This window comes from Magnolia sinica, chromosome 19 (assembly GCF_029962835.1).
Source record: "Magnolia sinica isolate HGM2019 chromosome 19, MsV1, whole genome shotgun sequence".
In the NCBI taxonomy this organism is placed as follows: domain Eukaryota; kingdom Viridiplantae; phylum Streptophyta; class Magnoliopsida; order Magnoliales; family Magnoliaceae; genus Magnolia; species Magnolia sinica.
Window position 1 is genome coordinate 32641557 of NC_080591.1, and position 26653 is coordinate 32668209.

The 26653-nt window shown below is 39.7% G+C and overlaps 2 protein-coding genes across 2 annotated transcripts; both read left to right on the forward strand.

Moving 5' to 3' along the window:
* The first annotated feature begins 12346 nt into the window (after window positions 1-12346).
* LOC131235318 (trihelix transcription factor PTL) lies at window positions 12347-16597 on the forward strand. The gene is made up of 2 exons (XM_058232459.1): window positions 12347-12776; window positions 15279-16597. Exons 1-2 carry the CDS (start codon window positions 12406-12408, stop codon window positions 16510-16512), a joined length of 1605 nt encoding a protein of 534 aa, XP_058088442.1. The 5' UTR covers window positions 12347-12405; the 3' UTR covers window positions 16513-16597.
* A 7608-nt stretch (window positions 16598-24205) lies between these two features.
* LOC131234583 (uncharacterized) lies at window positions 24206-25803 on the forward strand. The gene is made up of 2 exons (XM_058231515.1): window positions 24206-24596; window positions 25379-25803. The coding sequence occupies exons 1-2, from the start codon at window positions 24206-24208 to the stop codon at window positions 25801-25803; spliced, it is 816 nt and encodes a 271-aa protein (XP_058087498.1).
* Window positions 25804-26653: the final 850 nt, after the last annotated feature.

Below are 26653 nucleotides of genomic sequence, written 5' to 3' on the forward strand. Positions count from 1 at the left end.
TTGTCAATTAGGCTACTTTTACAATGATTTAAGGGCCAAAATTCGACATGTCTAGTTAATTTATGATACAGAGTCATAGTATAAAATTTCACATCAAACGGATTATGAGAACCATGTGAATTAGAAATCAAGGGTTTAAGTTAATGACTTTTTTGTTATTATTATTGAGCTGAGAGTTTTGAGATATTTAATTATTCTACATGGTTATAGTCAAGTTTATAGGAAATTCTTACAAAAGTACACATATCTAAATCATTACAGATAAAGAATTATTCACCAAATAAGTTAAAATTCTCATTAATTAAGGAAACATATATATAGAGTCATGCTCCCCTGCGCATGTGCACACCTTTGCACACGTGTCATGGGTGTCTAATCTAAACGGTCCATGTGATGCGGAATCCCATGAAACCCCATGTGACAAATTTTCACCCTAATCTAAAATTCTGGTGGGCCTTAGCAAAGAGAAATGCAAATCAAGGGAGGAAACTGTTTTCTTTTTTCATGGCCCATCAAAGCTTTATATCAAAGTAAAACTTGGTCTCGGGGGTTTCACGAGGTGCTGCTTCACATGAACGGTTCAGATTTTGGATCCACATCACGTGTGATGGGTTCTTAAAAAAGTTCGTATGTAGTACGTACGAACTGGTTCGCAAGTGAGCGTTTCCGCATATATATATATATCATGCAACATGATTAACCTGGGCTAAAACGGTAATATCTGGGATATTACAATTGGTCATATTCAGATTAGAGAATAGATGTAAAGCTATAATAGGATAAATGGGTGACATATACATGTATATACTAAATTAAATTTCATAGTAAGACCCGAGAACTTTCAATACTTGAGTATTGAAAAGTTCAGATGATTACAAAATGTGTAAAAAACTTGACTTGGAACTGGAAAAAAAAAAGAAAAAAGAAGCCGTTTTTAAGTCACTAAGTATATAAACCATGGGTACCACCAATGTTTTACATGCAGACGCCTCACCAAACAAGAGTGAGGGCTATGGAAGGAGATGGCAAGAAAACAAGATGCATAAACAAAGACATGCATAAATCTCTCTTTGGCATAAGGTTTCTCCATACAACAATGGCCGTATCCACCCTTTATGGCAGAAGCTTGAATGCCAATTTAATGGTGGTAAACACCACGCATTACCATTATTAAAAAAAAAAAAACTTGGTGTGCAGAGAGAGCATGCTCCAGTACCACATGTTATCTATATGTTGTTGTGCACCGAGGATGAGGGGGTTTTGAAACTTATCTCGTTCATGCGAGTCAGCAACCATTAACGTAGGTGAGTAAGGTTGCCAGAGAAGATGACAGACAACTCCAGATTTTACTTCTCTCTCTCCCTCTCTATCAATGGGAATTCTTTCTTTGTTGAGAAGAAAAATATTAGAGGAGAGTCATGGAACGAGCCTCCTCTTTGTATAGCTTGATGTCGGGGGCAAGTCCTATCCATTGACGGATTTTCCGCCATTTCCCTTTGCTCGACGCCTCTCTCATGGGAAGGAGAGAAATTCAAGCAAAAGAAAAAACATCTCTATGATATTCCATGGGGTGTAGAAGTTAAGAGTACGCGCCACACTTATGGACCTCACCTGAAACACATCAAAACGATCCAACACATCCATTCTGTTGCCCCAATAACCAATGCCTTGAGTGGGCTATAAATTCCAACAACACACTACACACGCATGGAGACAATGTCTCGTGGTATAAACTTGCCATATGTATGAAAGGCACACCGTATATTGATGGAACATGGATTAAGCCATCCCGAAATAACCATACAATGTTCTAGGACTAAGAAGAACTTTGACAAGTTAGGGTGCACGGTGGATTTCATATAAACTTATCCTATTTCAGGATACAAAAATCTGGTTGAAATCTCCCAAATAGATCCATCTCAATCATAATTAACAATATAAAATAAGCATTATATATATATATATATATATATATATATATATATATATATATATATATATATATATATATATATATATATAGCATACATGGATCGCATACTACCCCCGCCAGTCCCTGGCTCCGAACTACAGAAAAAGAGTAGCTTCCCTGTGACCTACCTTAATGAACGGTTCATATTATATCACAGCTTAACATGTTAGCACATGTTACGGCTAGGCAAAAAAAACCTATTCTTTCGTTCTAAGGAAATCATTTCCCTGAAAATGATACAATCATAACTTCCAACGTGTACTGCATTCATCTTTTAATTTCAACCTTCAATTTTCTCCTTCTCAAGTGATGGGCCATATGCTTGCCACGACCAAAACAAAATGTCAATTTGTTCAGGTTCTGGGAGTCTTGATGTGGGGCTCCAAATGTTGGAAAAAAAAAAAAGGTCCGCTTATGTGGATTTTGCTTTCTGCGCCACCCGAACGCATATTTAGATGAATTTTGGGGCCTTTATCAGCTGCACACGTGGAAAACGCATGTGGCAAATGGAACTTGAGACGTTGATCATATAGGCCATAGTTTTGATCGGTCATGTTCTAATTAAGATCAGAAGGATTGAACCATTATAGCGTTGACTAGGGTTAGGATTGAACCATTAACGGCTAAAACTCACAACATCTGGAGGTAAGGGCTTTCCAATCAGCTACAGCCCACTGATGTGGGGACCGACCAGATCAACAGTCCAAATCATCAAACGTGTTTTCCACAGGCACGTGAGTAAAGCGGTGCAGAACTTCTTTGATTCCACCAGGTGCACCGATATCACTTTCCCGTAGAAGACGATCCTACTAATATGAAACTTGACTGATTTGACCCTAATGGAATTTCCAACGTCACGCCTTGATGTACCTCAATGTGAGGGCAAATGAGTCATTTGATCAAAGTGTGACGGCTGAGTGGGCATCGCCATCGTTCACCCGACGTCTGCGGACACAAGAAAAGCAGTCACGTGCGAGAGAGCGTGTCAGCTCGTAAGCGACTCGCCCAGCCGGCGAGTGGAGAGAGGATCGGTCAAAAAGGCGGGATCCTAGGCACTGTACACGCGTCAGCTTTCCAGGGCCTGCCTTGGATTTCCATCCGTTGCTTTCTCTCTCGACGCGTGGTCTTTCCCCATTGGAGAGAATATTACGTAAAAGGAATTCTAATACGTGGCGAGCACCATTGTACTCTATACACGCGTTTATTTCTTTGAGAAATGGGCCACATGATCCCGTAATCTGGACCGTTCACTATTACTTTCCAACTGGAAGCTTAATAAATAAAGTAATTTGAGAAGAAAAATCTTAAATAGAAATTATAGCATACGATTTCATTAGATTGCGGACAGTCATTTATATTATTCTTTACCATCTATATGTAGAAAGAAAAAAAAAAAAAAAAAAAAAAACAGTTAATACTTTTTTACCGAAAATTTTTGTTTAACGGTCCACTAAGATAATGGTATGGATTATTAAATCATTTTCTTTAATTGTTCGAATTTAAATCACTTGCGTACGGTATAGAGTTGCGATTAGCGTTTGATACAAATCCTTTGTTACGTAGCCTGCGTTTACAATGGTTTGATGATGATTAAAACACGCGCTAAGTCCCGGACGCGGATTGCGTGCTACCCCCGCCCGTCCCTAGGTACGAACGGGCAGTTCTGTGGGCGGGTCCACCGTGATTTATCTGTACATCCAAACCGTCAATCTTTTTTCTCAGATTATTTTAATTTATCACAGTAAAAATGAAACAGATCCAATGGTTAAGTGGATCACACCACAGATGACTTTTGCATTTAATGTTGCTGACATTTAATGCTTCATGCATTTTAATGCAACCAAGATTATTATTTGGTGTGGTCCACTTGAGTGTTGGATCTGCCGCATTTTTGTGCTCATGCCTTAAAATAATTTGAAAAAACGAATTGACGGCTTGAATGTACAGATACATCACAGTGGACCCACCAATAGAACTGTCCGTTCGGAGCTAGGGCCGGGCGGGGGTAGTACGCAATCCGCGTCCCTAAGTCCCTGCACACGTGGCAAATGGAACTCAATTTCACTTTCCGTGTCGTGGACCCTCGTCCTGGCTCAAACATTAGTTTCAACGGATGATCCTGAACAGCTGATCGGTGGACAGTTTGGACAGTTCGGATTTCGGTACATGCATGCCACACGTACAATATCTGAGAGGATGTGTAGAACTTGCACTCTGCCAATGTATCAGCTACTCTGGAGAACCATCGGACTGTAGGTGTGAATACAGGTGGATCGGTACGGATCGCCCAAATCGAACCAAAATGCACCAGACATGTTGCACGTGTAAACATTCAAGACTCCCGGTAGGTAGGTGGGCTCCACCGTCGACCTGCCTGGTGGCCGGACTCGGTTTGGCTAGTGACCTCAGCACCCGCCCGCTAGCTGCTGTCAAAGCTCTGTGTGCCCGACTGTTGTATGTGTTTTATTATCCATGCCATCCATCATTTTTCATCTTTAATTTAAGGCATAAGCCTAGAAAAGAGGCAGATCCAAATCTCACGTGGATGACACCACATGAAACAGTGGGATTTGGATTCTTATGTTAGAGAACTTTTTAAGAGCCACCGTAGTTTTGGATTAAGCTTATATTTTTGTTTTCCTTTATTCAAATCTAAGTGACTTTATCAATAAGATAGAAAATAAACATCACAATGGGCTTTAGGAAGTTTTTAATGGTGGACGTTCAATCAACACTTTTTTCCTGTGATGTGGTCCACCTAAGAAGCTGAAAAAATGGATGGATGGAGTAGATAACACACATACATTATGGTGGGTCCTAGACAGCTTGGCCAAGAGAGCTTTGAGAACAGCTATCTAGCTGGTGTCCGGGTGACTGGCCGAACCGCATGCCCCAAAGATGAAGCGGCTTTTGACCATAAGGTGGGCCCACCCTCTCATGAGGAATGGAGGGTTGACTAGTGATAAATATTGGGAAAATGATTGTACTGGCCTCAATGTATGGTCAAATTTCCTAAGGAGATTCAACCTTTCAAATATTTCGAGGATGGCTTTCGGACAAGCTTCTGTAAATTACTTGGACCAAAATGCCCTTGTCCATGTTTCAATAGTTGTACGTTTTTTAAGAAATTAGAAGTTACGTCGTATTTAATGTCAAGAAAGTGATGTGTACGAAACCCTTTTTTGCGCATGAGCAAGGACTAAACTAGCGGGGCCTACATTGATGTATGTGTATAATTCATGTCGCTCATCCTTTTTGCCATGTCATTTTAGGGCTATGGCCCAAATATCAGCCTTATCCAGAACTCGTGTGGGCCACATAATAGAAAGCAATGGTGACAATAGAACCCACTCTTGAAACATTCTAGGCTCAATGTGATGTTTATTAGAAGTGAACACTGCCCAAGTCAGGACTTTTTGGGCCCATGACGAGCAAGTCGACAAGGTGGATAGAATGGATCACCCCATTGTGGGCCTTAAGTTATTGTACCAATGGTTATCCTTTCATTTGGCAATAAATGAAGTGAATATTTAACAACCGCGACCCATATCACATGAGAACCACGACTCATATAACATGATAACTACAACTCATGACAATCATGACCATATAACATGACAACCACGACCCATATAACTTGACAATCATGACCCATGTCAATTATGACCCTTACCATGTGACAACCACGACCCATATAACATGACAACCACGACCCATATAATATGACAACCATGACCCGTATAACCTACATTTCCTGCTCCTGCAGTCTATCAATAATCATCTCATATTCAAAAAACGTCAGGCTAGCTTTAGTACAAATGGGCACGTTACTTTTCTAACTTTGTACAGTATAAATTCATGAGAATTATGAAGGAGAAAAAAGAATTGAAGGAAGAATGAAGAGAAAAAGATGAAGAAATACAAAAAAAAAAACAATTGAGATTGAAAATTTTACTCAGAATTCTACTCCATTCTCTATGTTATGGTCCATTTAAGATTTATATCTGAATGAAATTTAGTATCCACAGTGTAAATAGACCGTTTCATCCGATGGATGGTAAGGATCTTATGTATGTTTATCATATGTAGTGAACAAGTTAGTGCAAGTCACGCCATAGTCATGTAAACGATATCTGTATAGTAGCATAAGTTGCATCAGGTGTTTGTAATACAGTAAGGGTCATTGTTGTAATGTGGTAAGAGTCGTAGTTGTCATGGGTCGTAGTTGTCACAGGTTGTAGTTGTCATGATATATATGGGTCATGGTTGTCATGCTACATGGGTCATAGTCTTCATTTTATAGGCATTGGCCCTAAAATGAGAACCACGACCCATATAACTTGAGAACCACGACTCATATAACATGATAACTATGATCCATGACAACCACGACCGATATAAAATGACAACCACAACCCATATAATGTAACAACCACTACCCAACAAAACTACGACCTTTACCACATTACAACCACGACCCGTACTACATTACAACCACAACCAGGGAATTTGACCATACATCGAGGCCCACATTGATGTATGTGTATAATCTATGCCGCCCATCCTTTTTGCCATGTCATTTTAGGGCTAAGACCCGAATATCAGCCTGATCCAGTGCTCATGCGGGCCACATAATAGAAAATAATGGTGACTGTTGAAACTTTACAAGCTCACTATGATGTTTGTTAGAAGTGGACACTACCCAAGTCATGACTTTTTGGGCCCACGGTGAGCTGGCCGACAAGGTGGATGAATCGAATCATCCCATTGTAGGCCTTAGGCTATGGTATCAATGGATAGGTAGTAAAAGAAGTGAAAACGTGAAAACCACGATCCATATAACATGACAAGTACGACCCAGATAACATGACAACTACGACCCATGCAAACTACGACCCATATGGGCCCACATTGATGTATGCGTACAATCCATGCTGCCCATCCTTTTTGACATGTCATTTTAAGGCTAGGGCCCAAATATCAGATTGATCCAGTGCTCGTGTGGGCCACATAATAGAAAATAATGGTGACTGTGGCGCCCACTCTTCAAACTTTCCAGGCTCACTGTGAGGTTTATTAGAAGTGGACATTACCCAAGTCATGACTTTTTGGGCCCACAGCGAGTTGGCTAACAAAGTAGATGGATCAGATCACCCCATTGTGGGCCTTAGGCTATAGTACCAATGACTATCCTTTCATTTAGTAGTAGAGGAAGTGAATATGTAACAATCGCGACCCATATCACATGAGAACCATAACCCATATAACATGATAACTACGACCCATGACAAACACAACCCATATAACATGATAACTATGACCCTTACCACATTACAACCACAACCCATATAATATGACAATCACGACCTATATAATATGACAATCACGACCCATGACAATCACAACCCATACAACATAACAACCACGACCCATATAACATGACAACCACGACCCATATAACATGACAACCACGATCCATTTTTGATAGTGTAAATAAATCAAAGGCTACAGATTAAGGCCGTGGTATAATCTAATTGATCTTTGGATATGCTTCAATTTTGGGCTCAACCCCTTAAATTAGATGGAAAAATGGATGGACGGCATGGATAGACCACATACATTCAAGGTGGCCCAGCCGAGCACTCAATCCGATTTCCTCTCTCGAGCGTAACTTACGTTGGGAAAAAGCTTGCCTGAGGGAAAGAAAAAGGGGCTCAGATTGCTACTGACAGGTTAAGTATCCAGACTCGCTACTCAACCTACATGGATTGCTACTAACAGGTTGAGTATCGAGACTCGCTACTCAACCTGTCTGTATCTAATCGTGAATGGATTGGCTACTCCCCTTACCACCAGCCCCGTGGCTGGTGGTCGGTGCTATGTGGGCCACACCATGTCATCCATTTTGTCATACATTTTTACAGATCCTTTTAGGGATTTATACTAAAAATGCGAGTGATATAAATCTCAGGTTGACCACACCACAGGAAAACAATATTGATCGGATATATATTAACCGTTATAATCCTCCTAAGGCCCACTGTACTATTTATTTGACATCCAATCTGTTGATTAGGTCATACAAACCCAGATGAAGGGAAAACACAAATATCAACATGATCCAAAACTTTTATGGCCCCTTAAAAGCTTTTAATGGTTGATGTTCATTAAACATTGTTTCCTTTAATGTGGTCCACTTGAGATTGGGATATGTCTCATTTTTTGTGTAATACCATAAAATTATCTATAAAAATAGATGGACGGCATGGATGATACACATAAGTCATGTTGAGGCCCAAAAAGCACCGGCTGGTGGCAGGGGGAGTAGCCAATCTGTTTCCCATCTAATCGGGTGCGGATTAGCTATTGATAGGTTGAGCAAGGAGACTTGCTACTGAAGTGACGTCACTAAGTTTTGTGGGAGCCACAATGATGTATGTGTTATATCCACACCATCCTTCCATTCGGAGGGAGCAATTTAGGGTATTATCTAAAGAATCAGGTAGATCCAATAAGGGAAAATACAAATATCAGCTTGATCGAAAAATTATGTCGCCCTTAGAAGTTTTTAATGGTGGGCGTTACTCTCCCCACTGTTTTTTGTGGTGGGGTCCACTCGAGATTTGGATCTGAGTCATTCTTTGGTTAATTCCCTAATATGATCTCTAAAAATGGATGGACGGTGTGGATACAAAACATACATCATGGTGGGGCCCACAAAACTTGGTGATGTCATTTTAGTAGCCAGTCTTGCTACTCAACCTATTAGTAGCTAATCAGTGTCTTATCTAATCGGCGTTCGTATCTAGGACACGAAAGCTGATTGGCTAGTGTACCATATAGCTATATAGCTGTTGTATTGACATCAACAAGTTCTACGGGTCCCATCATGATGGATGTGTTATATCCAAACCGTCCATCCATTTGATGAGCTCGTCCTAAGGCTTAAGACTAAAAATAAGACAAATCTAAAGATAAAGTGGACCACACTGCAAAAAGCAGCTAGGGATTTAACATCTACAATTGAAACCCTTTTGGGGGTCACAGAAGTTTTGGATTAACATGAAATTTGTTTTTCCTCTTCATACGGGTATTTGTGACCTTAAGAACAGATTGGATGGAAAATTAATGTTATGGTGGGCCCTACAAATTTTTTAACGATGAAAATCATTATCCCTCTGCTGTTCTTAGTGTGGTCCACTTGAGCTTTGGATATGATTCATTTTTTTGACTAATGCTCTAAAATAATCTCTAAAAATTGATGAACGGTTTGGAAATAATAAATACATCATTACGGGACTCATGTAACTTTGATCTCATTTTAGTAAGTCATGTTAGCTGGAGGAGTCCGAACTCCCGGGAGGGTTATTTTAGTAAGTCAGGTTACTCGACTTACGCGGCCCTATATATGTAGAGATGAATGGTCTTATTAGGCCCATTGTGATATATATATTTTATCCATGCTGTCCATTCATTTTGAAAGATCATTTCAAGGGATGAGCTCAGAAATGAGGCAAATCAGAGGCTCATGTGGACCACACCATAGAAAGCAATGAAATTGAAAGCCTACCATTGAAAACCTTTTGGGGCATAAATATTTTGGATGTAACTCATTTTTTGCCCATGACATTAAATAAAATTCTAAATCCAATGAACGAATTGGATTCGACACATAAATCATGACAGGATCCACAATCCTTATAACATGACAACATCGACCCTTATTACATTATAACCACAAACCGTATACGTCACGTAACAACCTCGACCCATAAAACATGATAACTATGATTCATATAATATGACAACCACGACTCATATAATATGACAACCACGACCCACATAATATGATAACTACGACCCATGACAACCATGACCCAGATGACAATCATGACGCATATAACATGACAACCATGACCCATATAACATGACAACTACGACCCATGACAACCATGACCGATATAACATGACGACCACGACCCATGAAAACCTCGACTCATATAACTTGACAACCATGACATATATAACATAACAACCTTGACCCTTGCTACATGACAACCACAATCCATTTGAAGGGTCGTGGTTTACATGCACAATAGATTGTAGTTTTCATCCAAACGGGTCATGGTTGACAACAATGATTCATAGTGCATGTGAACCACAACCCTTGGAATGAATCGTGATTGTCATCCACTTGTCTATTTTTAAATAATAGGAGTTCAGGCCCACCATGGGGTGATCTGTTCCGTCCACCTTGTCAGCCAGCTCGCTTTGGGGCCAAATTTTTTTGACTTGGGCAATGTCCACTTTTAACAAACGTCACAATGGGCCCATGGATTATACACATACATCAATGTAGGAGGCATGGATTATACACATACATCAATGTGGGCCCATTTGGGTTGTGGTTTGCATGGGTCGTAGTTGCCATGTTATATAGGTCCTGGTTATCATGTTGCATGGATCATGGTTTGTAACGTGTTCACTTCCTTTTCTACTAAACCGTTAGTACCATAGCTTAAGGCCTATGATAGGGTGATCCGATCTATCCACCTTGTCGGCCAGCTTGTTGTGGGCCTAAAAAGTCCTTACTTGAGTAGTGTCCACTTCTAACAAACATCATAGTGAGCTTGGAAAGTTTCAACTGTCAACTTTATTTTCTATTTTCTGGCCCATACGAGTGCTGGATTAGGCCGATATTTGGGCCCTACCCCTAAAATGACACGACAAAAAGGATGGACAACATGGATTGTACACATATATCAATGTGGGCCCATATGGGTCGTAGTTGTCGTATTATATGGGTCATAGCTGTCATGTTACATGCATCGTGCTTTCCACGTATTTACTTCCTTTTATACCAAACTATTGGTACCATAACTTAAGGCCCTACAACGGGGTGATCCGATCCATCCACCTTGTCGGTCAGCAAACCGTGGCTCAAAAAGTCCTAACTTGGGCAGTATCCACTTCTAACAAGCATCATAGTGAGCCTAGAAAGTTTCAATAGTCACCATTATTTTCTATTTTCTGGCCTACACGAGCACCGGATCAGGCTGATATTTGGGCCCTATCGATACGACAAAAAGGATGGGCGACATGGATTATACACATATATCAATGTGGGCCCATATGGGTCGTTGTTTATATGGGTTGTAGTTGTCATGTTATATGGGTCATGGTTGTCATGTTGTATGGATCGTGGTATCCACATGTTTACTTCCTCTTCTACCAAACCATTAGTACCATAGCTTAAGGCCCACAATGGGATAATCCGATCCATCCACTTTGTTAGCCAGCTCGTCGTGGGCCCAAAAAGTCTTGACATGGGTAGTGAACACTTCTAACAAACATCACAATAAGCCTGGAAAGTTTCAACAGTCATCATTATTTTCTATTTTTTGGCCCACAAAAGCACCAAATCAGGCTAATATTTGGGCCTTAGCCCTAAAATGACATGACAAGAAGGATGTGTGGCATGGATTATACACATACATCAGTGTGGGCCTCACGAGTTGGGCCTTGCTCATGCCAAAAAAAGGTTTCCATACACGTCATTAAATACGACATAACTTCTTATTCACTGAAAAATTGTACAACTATTGAACCGAGGACAAAGGGCATTTTAGTCCAAGTAATTTTTGAAAGCTTCTCGGAAGGCCACCGTTGAAATATTTGAATGGGGGAATCTCTTTAGGAAATTTGACCATACATAGAGGGTAGTACGGTCAATTTCCCATAAATATTCAAGTCTATGGCACCTACATGAACATATTAGCCAGATGTAGAGCCAAACGCACATTTGATGAGCGTATTGGTCACTAACCATTCCTCACTGGGGAGATAATGCTGACCGTTTGATTTTGCTCGTGGCCCCTACTTGTAAACTAACTCAAGTGCATTCTCTAGTACACCGCCTGCTCGATCCGAGCCCCTCATCAGGTGGGGCCCCACCGTGTAGATTCCCTTGGTGGAAAAGTAGCCAGCTTCAGTGTCGGTGGTTGGTGAATTTCTTTGTAATCATCCTTTTCCTGTATACACACGTGGCCCACCTCACGATTAGACTAGCCTAATGAGCGGCTTGGATGTTGCACACATGTGGCTGTGTTTATTGTGCACTTGGCAGGGACCGTCGGAAAGAGAAAGCTCATACGGCGAGTGTGATCCTCCTGCCATCAAACGACAAGGGAACCAACATTTTAGACGGTCAGGATTGAATATCAGCATAACATGGGTTGATGGGTCAGTTCCGTCCATAAAACGGTGGCAAAATCGCCACATAGCCTACTTTCTAACTCAGAGACATGGGACCAACGGCTCGTGCATAAGTTCGTGCTTTTCGTGGACGACACGATCCGAGTCTGACGCTCTCTCTCTCTCTCTCTGCCTGTCTCTCTCTCTCTCTCTCTCTCTCTCTCTCTCTCTCTCTGTTGATGGAGATGGGGGAACAGTACGGACTGCAGGATCTCCGGCAGCTTATGGCGACAAGGACCCAGTTCCAGGCGATGCCACACGTTGGAGAGGCGTTCTCCGGACACCGGAATCTGACTTCCGGGCAGCATTACGAGATGGTGATGTTGGGTGGGGGCGGAGAGATGTTGCCTCCACCTCAGAGGGTGGAATTTCGGTCAGACTCATCTTCTGTGAGTGGATTTGAAGAGGGGGGAGTATGTGTGGTTGGAGATGGAGGGAATGGAAGATGGCCCAGGCAAGAGACACTTACACTCCTTGAGGTCAGATCTCGCTTGGATTCCAAGTTCAGGGAAGCTAACCACAAGGGACCCTTGTGGGATGAGGTCTCTAGGTACTTGATTCAACAATCTCTCTCTCTCTCTCTCTCTCTCTCTCTCTCTCAAAGAAGGACGTGGCCTTATGTTCGGTTTAGATATTATCATATTTGTACGTGTTATACCTCCCTCTCTCCCTCTCTATGTGAAGGAAATGATTTCCATTTTGTGTTTTTTCTGTGTTATTATTATTATTATTATTTTTTTTTGGAAAATGACAAGCAATTAAGGTTTATTTGGACTTTAAAAATGTGTTTTGTGGGTTTTGTGTTAGACTACCAGGCAACACTTCAAGAGCCATTTTTTACTTGAAGACACATATTCTAGTTTTTCAGTTTTTGGGTTAGGAAAAAAAAAAAAAAAACCATAAAATGTGACAAACACTTGAAGTCTTACTTTGATAGACATGTCTTTGGTTTTGCTGGATTTGTGTTAGAAACATGACAACCACTTGAAGTCTGATTAGTCACCCGCGTACTCTTTCTTTTGCCAGATTTATGTTAGAAATATGACACCGTCACCCATGTCCTTTTTCTACTTCTTCTTCTTTTTTTTTCTTTTTTTCTTTTTTTCCTTCTTTTTCCTCTTTTTATTTTATTTTATTTTATTTTTTATTTTTTAAAATTTTTATTATTTGTGTTGCAAAATATCAAATGTAACAGCTGCTGGAAGTTTACTTTGCGACGGCCTTTTTTTTTTTTTTTTTGGGCTTCTTTTGTGTTAGAAGTATGACATCCCCTTAAATTCTATTAGGGACCCATGTCATTATTTTTCCGCTTTTGAATTTGAAAAATAAAATAAAATCAAATGAGACTGCAAGTTTGTGTTAGAAATAAAACACCCCTTTTAAAAAACAATAATAATAATACACCCCTTCTATGAAGTTTGATGAGGGTCCTATGTCCTCGTCTTCCTGGTTTTAGTATTAAAAAATGTTAAATGTCACAGCTACTTCTTTGTTTTTGGTAGTTTTATGTTAGAAATATGACACTCCTTAAAAAATAAAAATAAAAACTTTTAATTAGGGATCTGTCTTTGTTTTGCTGGTTTTGTATAAGAAAAATATTAAACGTAACAGTCACATTGAAGTTTACTTAGAGACCCATGTCTTTGTTTTGCTAGTTCGGTCTTAGAAACATGATAAGCCTCTTGGAAGATTGATTAGGGTCCTATGCCTTTCTTATGGTGGTCCTTTTACCAGAAAAATATCAAATGCCACGGCCACATGAAGTTTACTTTGAGAACTACATGTTTCTTTTGTCAGTTTTGTTGTAGAAATGTGACACTGCCCTTTGAAGTTTAGGGGCCTGTGCCTTTGTTTTGATAGTTTTGTGTTAGAAAGATGACATCCCCTTTGAAGTTTGATTAAGGTCCTATGTTTTTGTTATGCTAGTTTTCTATTAGAAATGATGACAGTCACTTGAAATTTACTACGAGGCCCATATCTTTGTTTTGCTAGGGGTGTTGTTAGAAATATGGCACTCCCTCTTGAAGTTTGATTAGAAATATGAAAGCCGTTCTATATCTGCATCGACACGTGTATTAGTTTTTCGCTAGTTTTGTGTTAGAAATATGACACTTACTTGTAGTTGAGCAGGGCCACGTTTGTGTGTGTGTGTGTGGGTGGGTGTGTGTTTTACTTATTTACTGTTAGAAAAATGACAGCCTCTTATACTTTGGCAGAGTACTGTCTGTTTATTTTACTGGTTTTGTGTTTATGAAAAAACCCTTCCCTTTTTTTTCCTTTTCTTTTGCTAGTTTTGGGCTTGAAGATTTTAGCCTTTTGAAATTAACAAAGAGACTCATGTGTTTGCTTTTGCTTGTTGTGTTTGGAGAATGACATAGAATTGAAGTTTGCGTTGAGATCGTCCATGTCTTCTTCTTCTTTTTTTTGCCTCTTTACCTCCTTTCTGTTAGACAAACGATACCTCTTGAAGTTTACTTTCTAGTTGCTCTCTTGGGAAATATGGCTAAGTGAAAAATACATTAGCTTGTGTTAATAGAGATTAGATTGTATTAAATAGATATGGCTAAGTGAAAAATACAGTAGCCTGTGTTAATAGAGATTAGATTGTATTAAATATAATTAATAGGAAATTGTTGTAATTAGGTTGTTATTGATTGTATTCTATTTAATAGAGGGGAATGACATGGCATTTCCTAATACTCACAGTGATCCAACAATCCTACATGTCCTATTATTGCGAAGTTGCTGGCACGTAAATCATGATTTGGTCCAATATTTGTTAGCCACGCACCCATTTGCGCATAATAGATGCAGTGGATGGGATATCACCATAATCTATGATTTTTGCGCAATGGCATGTCCATGTTGTTGCACAAGAAATCAACAGTTCCAATCGCCATATATGTGTGCCACAAGGGCACTATCAAGCAGCCATTTCTATTTTGTGGGTTGGCCACCCTAATAAAAACCTTGCCAAAGAAAATTAAGTTCTGTTTGTGATTATTCTAAATACTTTCTAGAAAGTAAGAATCAGACTATTTTGTTTTTACAGGATAATGGCAGAGGAACATGGGTACCAAAGGAGTGGAAAGAAATGCAGAGAGAAGCTAGAAAACTTGTACAAGTACTACAAAAAGACCAAAGAAGGGAAGGTAGGAAGACAAGATGGCAAGCACTACAGGTTTTTCAGGCAGCTAGAAGCGCTCTATGGAGAAAACACCAACGTCAATGTAGAAAACAACCCGTCTCTCCAAATCACAAACCCTTTAAATTCCAAACCAAATCAAGAAGTATTGCAATCTCAAAAGCTCTGTGAGAGCCTCAGCTTCTCAAACTCCTCTGAATTCGACACGTCATCTTCTGAAGAGAACAATAACGGTGAGGATGATCTTATCTCAATATGCAAGAAGAGAGAGGGGAAGAGCCTTAAACGGGGCCGGAAGGGATGGAAGTCAAAGATAAAAGAATTCATTGACGGGCAGATGAAGAAGCTTATAGAGGTGCAAGAGGCCTGGTTGGAGAAGATGCTAAAAACCCTAGAACATAAAGAACAAGAGAGGATGTCTAGGGAAGAAGCATGGAGGAAGCAAGAATCCGCTAGGTTTGATCGAGAACATGAGTTTTGGGCCAATGAACGGGCCTGGATTGAAGCACGGGATGCCACATTGATGGCAGCATTGCAAAAGATCAGCGGGCGGCAGTTGAAGGTTCCATCACCCGACAACTTGACAGACATGGAGATTCATGAGGATATCGAGAATGGAAATGGAAATGTGAATGGAAATGAGAATGAAATGCTTGAGAATATGATAAATAGGACATGGCCCGAATCGGCGATTTCAACCCTAATAAAGCTGAGAAGTGGAATGGAGTCGAGGTTTGCTGAATGCGGGCCATCCAAAAGGGCCTTATGGGAAGAGATATCAGAGAAAATGGGCTGTTTGGGCTATGAACGGAGTGCAAAGATGTGCAAAGAGAAATGGGAGAGCATCAACAAGTACTTCCTGAGAGAGAGAGAGCGCAACAAAAAACGCAAAGAGAATTCAAGAACCTGCCCTTACTTCCACCATCTTGATTCTCCATATAGCCATGGAGCAATTTGCACCCATGGCAATGATGATCAAGTGCATGAGACGGTGGGCCATGGGCCTCACGACGGCCCGTCACCTTCGAATTCTAATATGGGTGTGCCTGGGAATGATAGCTGCTTGCGATTTCTGATGGATGGAGGGGATAGCTTGTGGGAAAGTTACTGTGCGAAGATCAACAAAGGGGAAGAGCAGTAAGTGATTGAAAGAAGGAATGACAGTTTGAGACAGTTAAAATTTCAGGTGAGGAGATGAGCTTTAATTGAAATGTATTCTCTTGAGAGATTTGTGTTTGAGAGGGTAGATTGAGGATGTGTTACATAAATTAGAATGTAGGTTTAGATGGATGCAAGATATGCATGCAAATCACACACATTCCAGCAACAAACCAGGATCTGGGTTTTACTTAACCCCACAGATCTGGTTTGTACTTAATCCCACATGTGAGGTGTGTGTGTAGCCGTCCATCAGGCGGGCCCTTCGGTGTGGATGTTCTGGCCTGGAAATTAGGCACTCCAATCATGAGGTGGGGTCATACTTGTAATGTGGTATTGGTCTTTTTTTGTGCCCTCTGATCCTTTCTATCTTGTGGTGTAGCCCGTGATGATTAGAAAGATCTGCTATGTGGATCACTTGATGGACGGCTTCACATGTGGTTTGCAATCCCATCCACAGTTGTTAGGGTTTTACATAAAAAGAAGGCTTGAAAACGATAGACATCATAGCTAAATTCTTGCAAAGGCTCTCATATCTTTGAAGGAGGTAATTGCAATTTCAATATATGTCAGTTTGAAATTTGAATCCCATGAGATAGTGGCCTCTTGTGTGGTGGTTACATGATGGTACTTAAACTAAAAGGTCAATAAAATAACCAAAAGGAATCCTACTTTTTCTTGGAAGTCTTCCCTTAATTATTCAATTGCATGCATCATGTATAAATGTCTGGCTTTAAAAAATAGTGTTTTATTTATTTATTTATTTATTTTTAACTAATATTAATTAAGAGAATGCTCCAATGCTCTCGCAGCACTACAAGTCACTTGGACAGTTTAATCAGTCGATCCCAAAAGTACGAAACACATTTCATGGGCAGCATGAACAAGTACTCCTAGTACATCTTTGATTTGGCCTTATTTTTCTACAGTCATCCATTTTTCAATCAATGGATGGGATGATAAGAATTTCCTAACAAAATTGAGTGTTTAGAATCATAAGGAATCCATGATGTGCCCTAACTAAGACTTCCATCAAATTGAGGTTTGGACCCATTTTTGTGTGAACAATCCTAGCAGTCCATATTAACAAGCAATTATTAAATGGTTAATATTTGTTGGATTGGGCGAATATATTTGCATGTTAACCCATGCATTGTGAGAAGAACCTAATGCACAGTCTAGATCAATGGATTCCAATAAGTTTTTTATTTTTTATTTTTTATTTTTTTTAATTTTTAAATAAGTGTCCCAGTGCGATTAGGAGCACTATAACTTCGGGCCTGTTTGGCATCGCTTCAAACAACTGCAGAATTGATTCTAGAGAACCCTTGCCTATATGAAAAAGTGCATGACTAAAACAATTTCCCCATTGTTTCTTATGTTGTGACCCTTTTAAGTCTTTATCTACCCCATTTTGTGAGTCATACCCTAACATGATACAGTGAAAGAAAGGAATGGAGTGGTTGTCGCATGGTCATCACTGCCATACGTTTGCCCTCATGACACGGGTCCAAGATCCAATCCATCCCAAGAATTAGGTTGATCCCTTCGTCAGGAGACGATAATTTACAGAATAAATGTACAGCTGTAAATCACTTGATTAAAGGTTTCTAACCACCTTCTAAGTAGACTGGATTACTTTTTAGGGAAAACATGATGGGACTAATTCGTGGATTGATTTGATCTTGGATCTACATGCCAGCATGGCACGTGTGGTGTAAACTGACAAACCTTCCAACTATTGAGAGAAATCTTCAATTTTATGAGTACTTTTCAGATGTTTGTAGAAGGAGAAATGATTGTAGCAAATGGAGAGCTAGGCACTCCAGGAAAAGCAAAAATTAGGAAATTATTTTTATAAAATTGATTAATTAAGTGGTTAACCAAACACAATTAAATTTCTAAAAAAAATATTTTCAGAAGAAAGTCCCAAAAAAAAAAAAAAAAAACACATTTTTTTTTGGAGCAAAAACAGGCCCTTGGTGCTTTGAGCATTGGAGCATTTCACATTAGTTAAACCTCTTTTCTTTTCTTTTTATTACTACAAGAAAGGAAATGCATTAATAATCAAAATCATACCACCTAATTGTCATCATCATAGGTACTGTTTCAGAAGGCAAATTTGATAGTACTCTTCAGAACGTTTTTTTCTCCCCTTGATTGTATTCAAATCACTTAAAACGAAAATGGGGAATAAAACAGCAAAAGAGAGTCATACTTTGTGTTGCAGTCTTCCCTGATTTATTCAATGACATGAATAATTTCTCAATATGGAGTTCAAAAAGAAGAACATGATGGAAAAAAGAAAAAAGAAAAAAGAAAAAAAAAACTAAAAAAAAGGAGAGACATTATTTTCCTTAATTAGCATTAGTTAAACCACATATTTACAGCCATTCATTCATCTCTTTATTTCTCTGCGTCTGGGCTACTGCCTGCCGAACGCCTGTGGTAAGATTGGATCCCAGGTGTAAGCCGAGGTATGAGAGTATCATGCTGGTGTATATCCTCTCTCTCTCTCTCTCTCTCTCTCTCTCTCTCTCTCTCACAGAAGCAGGAAGTATATGCAGAGGAAAGAAGTAACAAGACCCAAGGAACTGTATTGGACATGACGTGTTTTTGCCTGAGAGTTCGTTTTTCCTCTGTCACAACCCCGTATCTGGCATGCGTGGCCTACCACCGGGGTCCACATGTTAAGCGGTCCAATGACCTGGATTGTCCTTGTCGTCAACTCTATCCATTAGGGCTACCTTAAGAAACTTATCCGGAATATATAATTGTTACTACTATCTATATATATGACTTTTGAATAACAAAACGAAAATTTTCGCATTCAATTATGGAGATCAAAGGTAGGATCATGAATGAAGTTTGAATATGAAATACTAGTTCATTTACTGTAGTAATGAGAATATGGACAGTACTAATCATCAGGCCATCTCAACAGATGGGGACGCGGGATCTTGGGTTGTTTAAGAGACGAAACAAACTGTAACCCTAATTAGGGTTGCACAATAACAAATAGGGAAAGGGACCAAATTCCCCCTCACACAACCTATAAGGACCAACCGCACCTTGCTTCCATCTCCACCATCAAGAGAGAAGCTCTAACCATGGTCTTTATTTCTTTAGGTTCAACAGACCCTCACGCTATCACGCAACTCTACTGTGTCAACCTAAAAGCAGAGGCATGAAAGACACAGTGACACACCCATTCCCATCCATAATTTGTGTAAGGTGGGCCCGTTGTGAAGACAGCTTGGCACAAAATAAAACACGCCCATTCATTAGGCAGGCTAGATGTGTGTATTGAATGTGGATTGTGGAATGTTGCCAAATATTTCAAACATTTGACTGTTTCATAAATGTGTATGGCCGCTTGATGAACTGATTAGATAGATTTCATGTGAGGTCATTTCGGGAGTGGACCAGATGATGCACTGGTTGGATGCATCTGTGGATGCCAAGTATATTTTGTAATCTTTCATGGAATCTAATCCACCACCATTTCATAGCTAAGATTGTGAAATACACACACACACACACAAAAGCCTGCACCTTTCACTGTAGACACCTTTGGCTCACCTTTTCCCCAATTCTTCCTCAAGTGTGTGCTTAGAAATGGATATCCCCATGCATATTTGGGTTTGGAGGAAGAGGGACTAAGAGGCATTTTTTTTTTTTCAAAAAAGAGAACTTCATTAAATCAATAGGAAATAGGGAACAATGTACATCTTCGGGTGGACCCAACAAGAAAAGGGGGCGGTCCACCTATCGTATTCGACCACTGTACAACAAAATCACGAAAATGTAAAACACTGGGCTCAGGATCTGGAGGGGTAAGCGATGGTTCGAATCAAACCAAGACCGACCTTATCAAGAAAGACGAGACCCTTAGTTTTCTAGGTAGAGAGTCAAAATGGTCATGACATTTTTTCACCTGAGTCTCGCTTGCCACCTTCGCCAAGCTGGGTAGAGGCACTCTTATTTATAGACTTAAATTCTCTATCAAATCATAAAAACAAGTCATACATGGACTCTTCTTCATTGTACATATTAGCTAGCCCTAATGTGAAGTTTTCTCTTTTGGCTAGCCATTAGAACTTAGAACCCAAGTTTCTTGAAAAATACCAAAGGCCAAAGAAGTTGTACACAAGTGTGTGCACATGCATGTCCATGCATGTGAGCCATTATATAAAAGATATGTCAACATTCTCCCACTTGGTCCACATGCTAAATGCCTTTTAAGAAAGAGTTGTTTTGAAAACATCTCTTATCAACTTGATACTCAAAGAAACCTTTATATGTACATATAAATACTCCACCTAAAATTGAAGATAATACTTCACACAATCACAGAAATTTCTCATGAAAACGGCATTAGATTGACTCAACAAAACATCGCAAGAGGAAACAAAGTGCACCAGAGGGTTCTCCAGGCCCATCCAGAACCAAGTGACAATCTCGATTGGTTAAACGTGACCAATAGGAATTCAATTCCCACAAGCCATGTGGCAGTGACTCGGGCCAACAGATGGGGTCCGATTCTTGCTGAGTTACCTAAAATGCCTCGAAATTCATGAAATATGATCAACGAAAATCCAATTCTTACTAGCCATGAAGAAGCCTCTTAGTAGCTGATCAAGCTTCTATCACCCAAGCATCTTTAAAACGTGCAGATTTGCTGCGTTAGCACCCGATGGGAATCCAATTCCCTCTTATCATGTCTATAAATATTGAGCTAACCTCCCTCATTGAAAAAGAAAAAGAAGAAGAAAAAGAACCCTTTGAATAAGGGGGAAGTAACCATGAGTAACTACTGACAGCTCAAACGAGTTGTATTTGAGAGGAGAGCTCTTACCTTGCTAATGAGTGAGTTTAAAGAAATTTTTCAAGAGGCTTGGGAGGGTTCTGTGAGTTTAGTGCGCTCATCTTCCTCTAGTGATCTTCTCCACATTGATATGGTACTGATTTTTCGATTTACAATCAACGTAATAGAGATAGAAACTGAAATTGCACATGGTAGTGGACCTATATGCTAAAGCTTGGTGGAGCTATAGAATGAAGGTTATGTCTTAGAGGGAGGTGATTATGACTAAATAAAATTTTAGTTAATTAAAACACGATTGCCTAATTTAAATTAATATGTAAATTAAACTAAGACAATTAACTCTAAGGCTTCCAGGCTAATAGAGGATCAATTATATATATACTAGAAATCATATTCCTATGAAGCAACTATTTTATAAATATGAAAGCATACATGGGGGGGGGGGGGATGTGGTTACTATCCAATCTTAACATTCATGTAATCGTGCATACATATAATTAATCAATTAGGCACATAAACATAATTAAATAAGTGCTCAAATAATAATCCTAAACACAAGCATGTATAGTAGTTTGATTTCCTCACTCTACTCCCAGCAGATGCACTCAACCCATGAGTATACTGGAGTTCAGTATCTGAGGTTTTAAATTAGATTCACATCTATGATTTACAATCATACACAAGTACTTACTCCCTTAGAGACGTATGTGATTTTCTATATGCTCTCCATGAACTTCGGTCTTACATAAGAACCTACACGTACACACCCGTGTTGGTGCCTTATACAAGTACCGGATTTATGTCATACACAAGAATCAAGGTCCTATACAAAAATCTAATAGAGTTTGGCAATCAAACTCTTACACTCAATCCTACACAAGGAAAGAGTGTACATGAATGATAAAAATGACAACCTTACTTATCAAATTGAGACCCGCTGATGCACCACCTTAAGTTGCTTGATCGATGCTCTTTCGTTCTTCAATAAGCTCTTCTATCACACCCTCAATCATTGATGTTGATACTTTGCTAATGTTTCAGCTCCAAGATCAAACATCTTACATAAAGTGCTCTTTTAAAGTGACTAAGGTGATGAAAGGTAAGGTGAATCTCTTTCAACTAATGGAATGTTGTAATCCTATAAGATTTACCTAGATGGATATTCTAGAGGGTTTAGACAAATAATTGACTAATAATTCAAGTCTAATCTCTAGAACAATGGGAAGCTCAAATTCATCTTCAATATTGATGTTAGAATTCTCTTTCGAGTAATGAATCACAAGGAAGATAACTTAGATTTCATGGACTTAGAGGCTTGGGATGAAAATATGATTATGAAATCACCTAAGCTTCTATTACACTAAAAATCCATCTATATGCCTAATAACTAAATGTTCTTTTATAAGAAATCGATTTGTAACGTCTATAAAATGGTTATTTAACAACTCTTTTGATTGGATCGAATGGGCCATTTGATGGGATCGAAGGACAGCCGATGGGATTGAATAGTGTTTCGATCCCATTGAGAAAATTTAGGAATTTCTTTGATGGTTGCTGAACTCATTATTCGATTTGATCGAGTGGACCTTCGATTAGAACGAGTCTTATCGACAATCTATCGATGGGATCGAAGAGCACACGAAAATTGTTGTTTTGGACATGTACGTTTACAATAGCTATACACATCTACTAGCCTTACTTATCATGTTTTCCAATTAGGATACTAAGGATAAGGGATGATCAACAAGGTTTACCTATTAAGCCATGATCAACTAGAGGTTCAAGGGGTTGTTTTATATAAAGGGTTAGAGTTACCAAGGCACCTCATTTATCTATTCTTTTCTCCTTTATGCTCATGTCCTCGTGTGTCTTTGGTCTTTGACTTCCAATGGCTCAACTGACTACATGGCACATGGAATTATGTTTTGACAAATAAGATGAAAAAAATCAATGCACAAACAATCTCCCCCTTTATCAATTATGTGATAAAAACCTAACCTAGACAATGTCATAATCCATACCAATGATATATCAAAACAACTCGACATATTACATGTCCATCCCCCCCCCCCCCCCCCCCTCAATCTTCATCAATCCTGTATAAAACAAATAAATCCTGCAAAACAGAATTTGTTGTTTTAGTGGAACTTGATCTTTCTCCCCACTTTTTTCAATATTTGTTAAAGAGTTAGTTCCATAGATATACCAATAAAAGCACAATCTCAAAAAACTTTATCGGTCATGGATATACCAATTATAAGACTCATATTAATAAGAGATTAAAGAATGCATATAATCATTACAAACATGGAGCATGCTTACTATAGTCATTCAATAGATATACCAATCAAATTAGGAATCACCAATGATAGTCTAGTAATAAACATATGATACTCAAAATTAAGTAACTTTAAAACTAAAACTATAAAATATAAATAAGGCTAAAATATTTGAATTTTACCATTCAACACAAGATGAGGATTCTCTCAGATTTTCATATGGTGTTCACTAATGGGACTTAATCCTATGATTTAATTATAGAGCACAAGATTGAGAATAAAATCTTCTAATTTTCTATTCAGCCCAAAGGGACCTTCTGAGGTCACCTATCAATAGTATTATGGTCTTACAAGTCTCCAGGGAGGGATACCATGGTGTAGGTCATTAAAACACGTGACTAAGGTCTTCAAAACTAGAGGAGTCTTTTGAAACAGATTAAGACTCTTCTGTATCATCCCATCTTGCTGCCATATTCTTGCCTTTGAATCTTACTTTATAAGGGCAACGGCTTTCTACTAATTCTAGGGCTCCCTTTTTCACGATTTCAAATGAACATAATGAATTAGAGATGCTTCCGGAGCAGCAAAGAGGGGCTGAAAAGGCCCCTAAGGAAGGCGAATGGAAAACGGTCAGAAATAAACGCCACAAGGTCGGTGAATGGAGTCTCTTTGTGGGAAACCTGGGATTCGACATAACTGAAGATGACTTGCGAAAGAGGTTTGGCCAGTTTGGGGATCTATCCGATGTCTACATTCCAAATGCAACACAGTTTGGAAGGAATCGAGGATATGCATTAGTGCGATTTCAACGAAAAGGGGAAGCCCTAATAGTGAAAGAATGCTCAATGACTGATTCTTGGGCAGACGAAGAATGTATGTCAACGATGCTGTCCAAAGGACAACCCCCAACCCCACCCCCAAGCAAAGACCGGAACCCAGATCTGCATCTAACAATCAAAAGTAAGACAGCTGGATCCCCAATCCTATAGAGAAATCTACCAGGGACAGAAGAGGTAGAGAATAGATTTCCCTTGGCGTATCCACTAATCGAACTTATGTGAACGTCCTCAATCCTCCCAAACCACCGGCCACCTCCAAATCAATCATCGTCCCTAAATGGATATCGGACAAAGGAAAGGAGAACATGAACTACTCCCTTGTGGGAGAAGTGCTCAGCCCCAACGATGCCACAAACGATCTTTATGAGGCTTTACAATCTTCCTCATTTCTCAATAATCACATTCTCATATTCCGAATCTCAGAAACTGCCTACATCTTCAGATTTGATTCAAGGGAAGAAGTCCTAGCCTTCTTAAAAGATTGACCTCTTCACCTCAAAATGGCGCTAAAAAATACTCGCACGTGGAGTCCATCCATGTTGATTCCTGGCAAGGGAACATGGATCAGAATTGAGGGTATCCCCATTCATGATTGGAGCGAGCACACCATAGGACAAATTGTAGAAGATATGGGATCGCTTATTGAATTGGACAGGTAATCGATTGAGGGTCCAAACCGTTGGCTTGCTAGGGCCAAAATCAACCATCACCATGACATCACTTGCCTTAAGAAAACCACTCTCTTGGTGGAGGGAAGAGCTTATTACATCACCGTTTACATTGAAACCTACTCCCATCTAGGAGCAAAGATAAGGAACATTGCAGCCCCAACTCCATCTGCGAGAGAAGGAATGAAACGTTAGGTCGTCAGAACGTTCACAAGTAATCAGCAAGATTAAATAGAGAAAGGCGGGAACCAAATTCCTCCCGAGGAAGGGGAGCAATCTCAGCAACAAGGGAACCCTCAACCTGTTCGTCAAAATGCCAACCTGAGTTATTCGAACATTGAAGAACTTCAGATTGCTGGGACCAACTCTAATCTGGATACTCGAACTACAGCTGCCGATGCCTTCTCTCCCCTGCTCAACTACCAAACTCTTGATTTACTGCCTCCAACAGTGAATACTTTATCAGTCGTGCAGCTTAAGACCAATGACCCAGCCACATCAGCGGTCCCTCAAATTAGCAACTCACCTATAAGTAGTGAACTCATGTTAACTAATACTAACATGCAGATCCTAGCCCAATTCATAAACCAGGTGACCCAACACTACCCTTCCACTCCAGCCCCATGGATCCAGCCTCAACCGGACATTCTAGAGGTGTGAGAGAAGTGGCATTCTAGAGTGAAAGAAATGTCCAAGGATAGCCCAGTCAGGCCGCTGACGATCTTTTCTCCGAGCCTAAACGGAACTGGCGCAGATTGCAATGTGAGGTCTTACAAGAACCTGTTGACTAGAAATGATGATGAACCTGATGGAGGGACTATTGATGTACAAGAGGAAAGCCTAAAGAACGCAGCAGCGAATGAACAAACCACGGACCCTTCAGGAAAGACTCAACAAGATAAGGCAAATGAGGAGCTGAACCTTTGGGTTGATTTACAAGCCAAATCCAGCAACATGGTAGTGTCTAGCTCAAGTTCCAACAGTGGATCTTAGGTACAAGAATATGATTTAAGTAAGAAAAAGAAAATGAAAAATTTGCCGAAACTAACCCTCTTTAGTAGGAAAAGCCAGAGGGTGAAGAACAAATAGAAATGGGCTATGCAAAAAGGATGGGTGACTGATGATTAGTATCTCATCCTGGAATGTGAGGGGGGTAGGCAATGCTCATGCTACCCGTTATCTGAAAAGATTGATCAGAAAATACAAAATTGAAATCCTTTTGTTGCAGGAGCCAATGATCAGGGAATCCATGAAAGCAGCAGTGGCTATGAAGTTGGGGTTCACCAATCAGATTTCTGATGACGCAGTTGAGAATAAAATCTGGATTCTAGGGAAGAGTCACATTCACTTCCAGTCAGTTCGATCCTTTAGATAATGCATCACCTTCGAAGCAAAATCTAAGAATTCGCCCCCTTTTAGCAACCATCACCAACGTCTACGCTAGTTGCTCCAAGAATCATAGAAATCATCTTTGGGAAGAGCTTAAAGGGACTTTCAGAGCCACAAGGGG

Coding starts and splice junctions, on each gene's coding strand:
- LOC131235318 (XM_058232459.1), top strand. CDS start 12,406: ATGGAGATGGGGGAACAGTACGGACTGCAGGATCTCCGGCAGCTTATG. Junction 12,777..15,278: donor TTGTGGGATGAGGTCTCTAG/GTACTTGATTCA, acceptor TTGTTTTTACAG/GATAATGGCAGAGGAACATG.
- LOC131234583 (XM_058231515.1), top strand. CDS start 24,206: ATGCTTCCGGAGCAGCAAAGAGGGGCTGAAAAGGCCCCTAAGGAAGGC. Junction 24,597..25,378: donor TCTGCATCTAACAATCAAAA/GTAAGACAGCTG, acceptor AAGATTAAATAG/AGAAAGGCGGGAACCAAATT.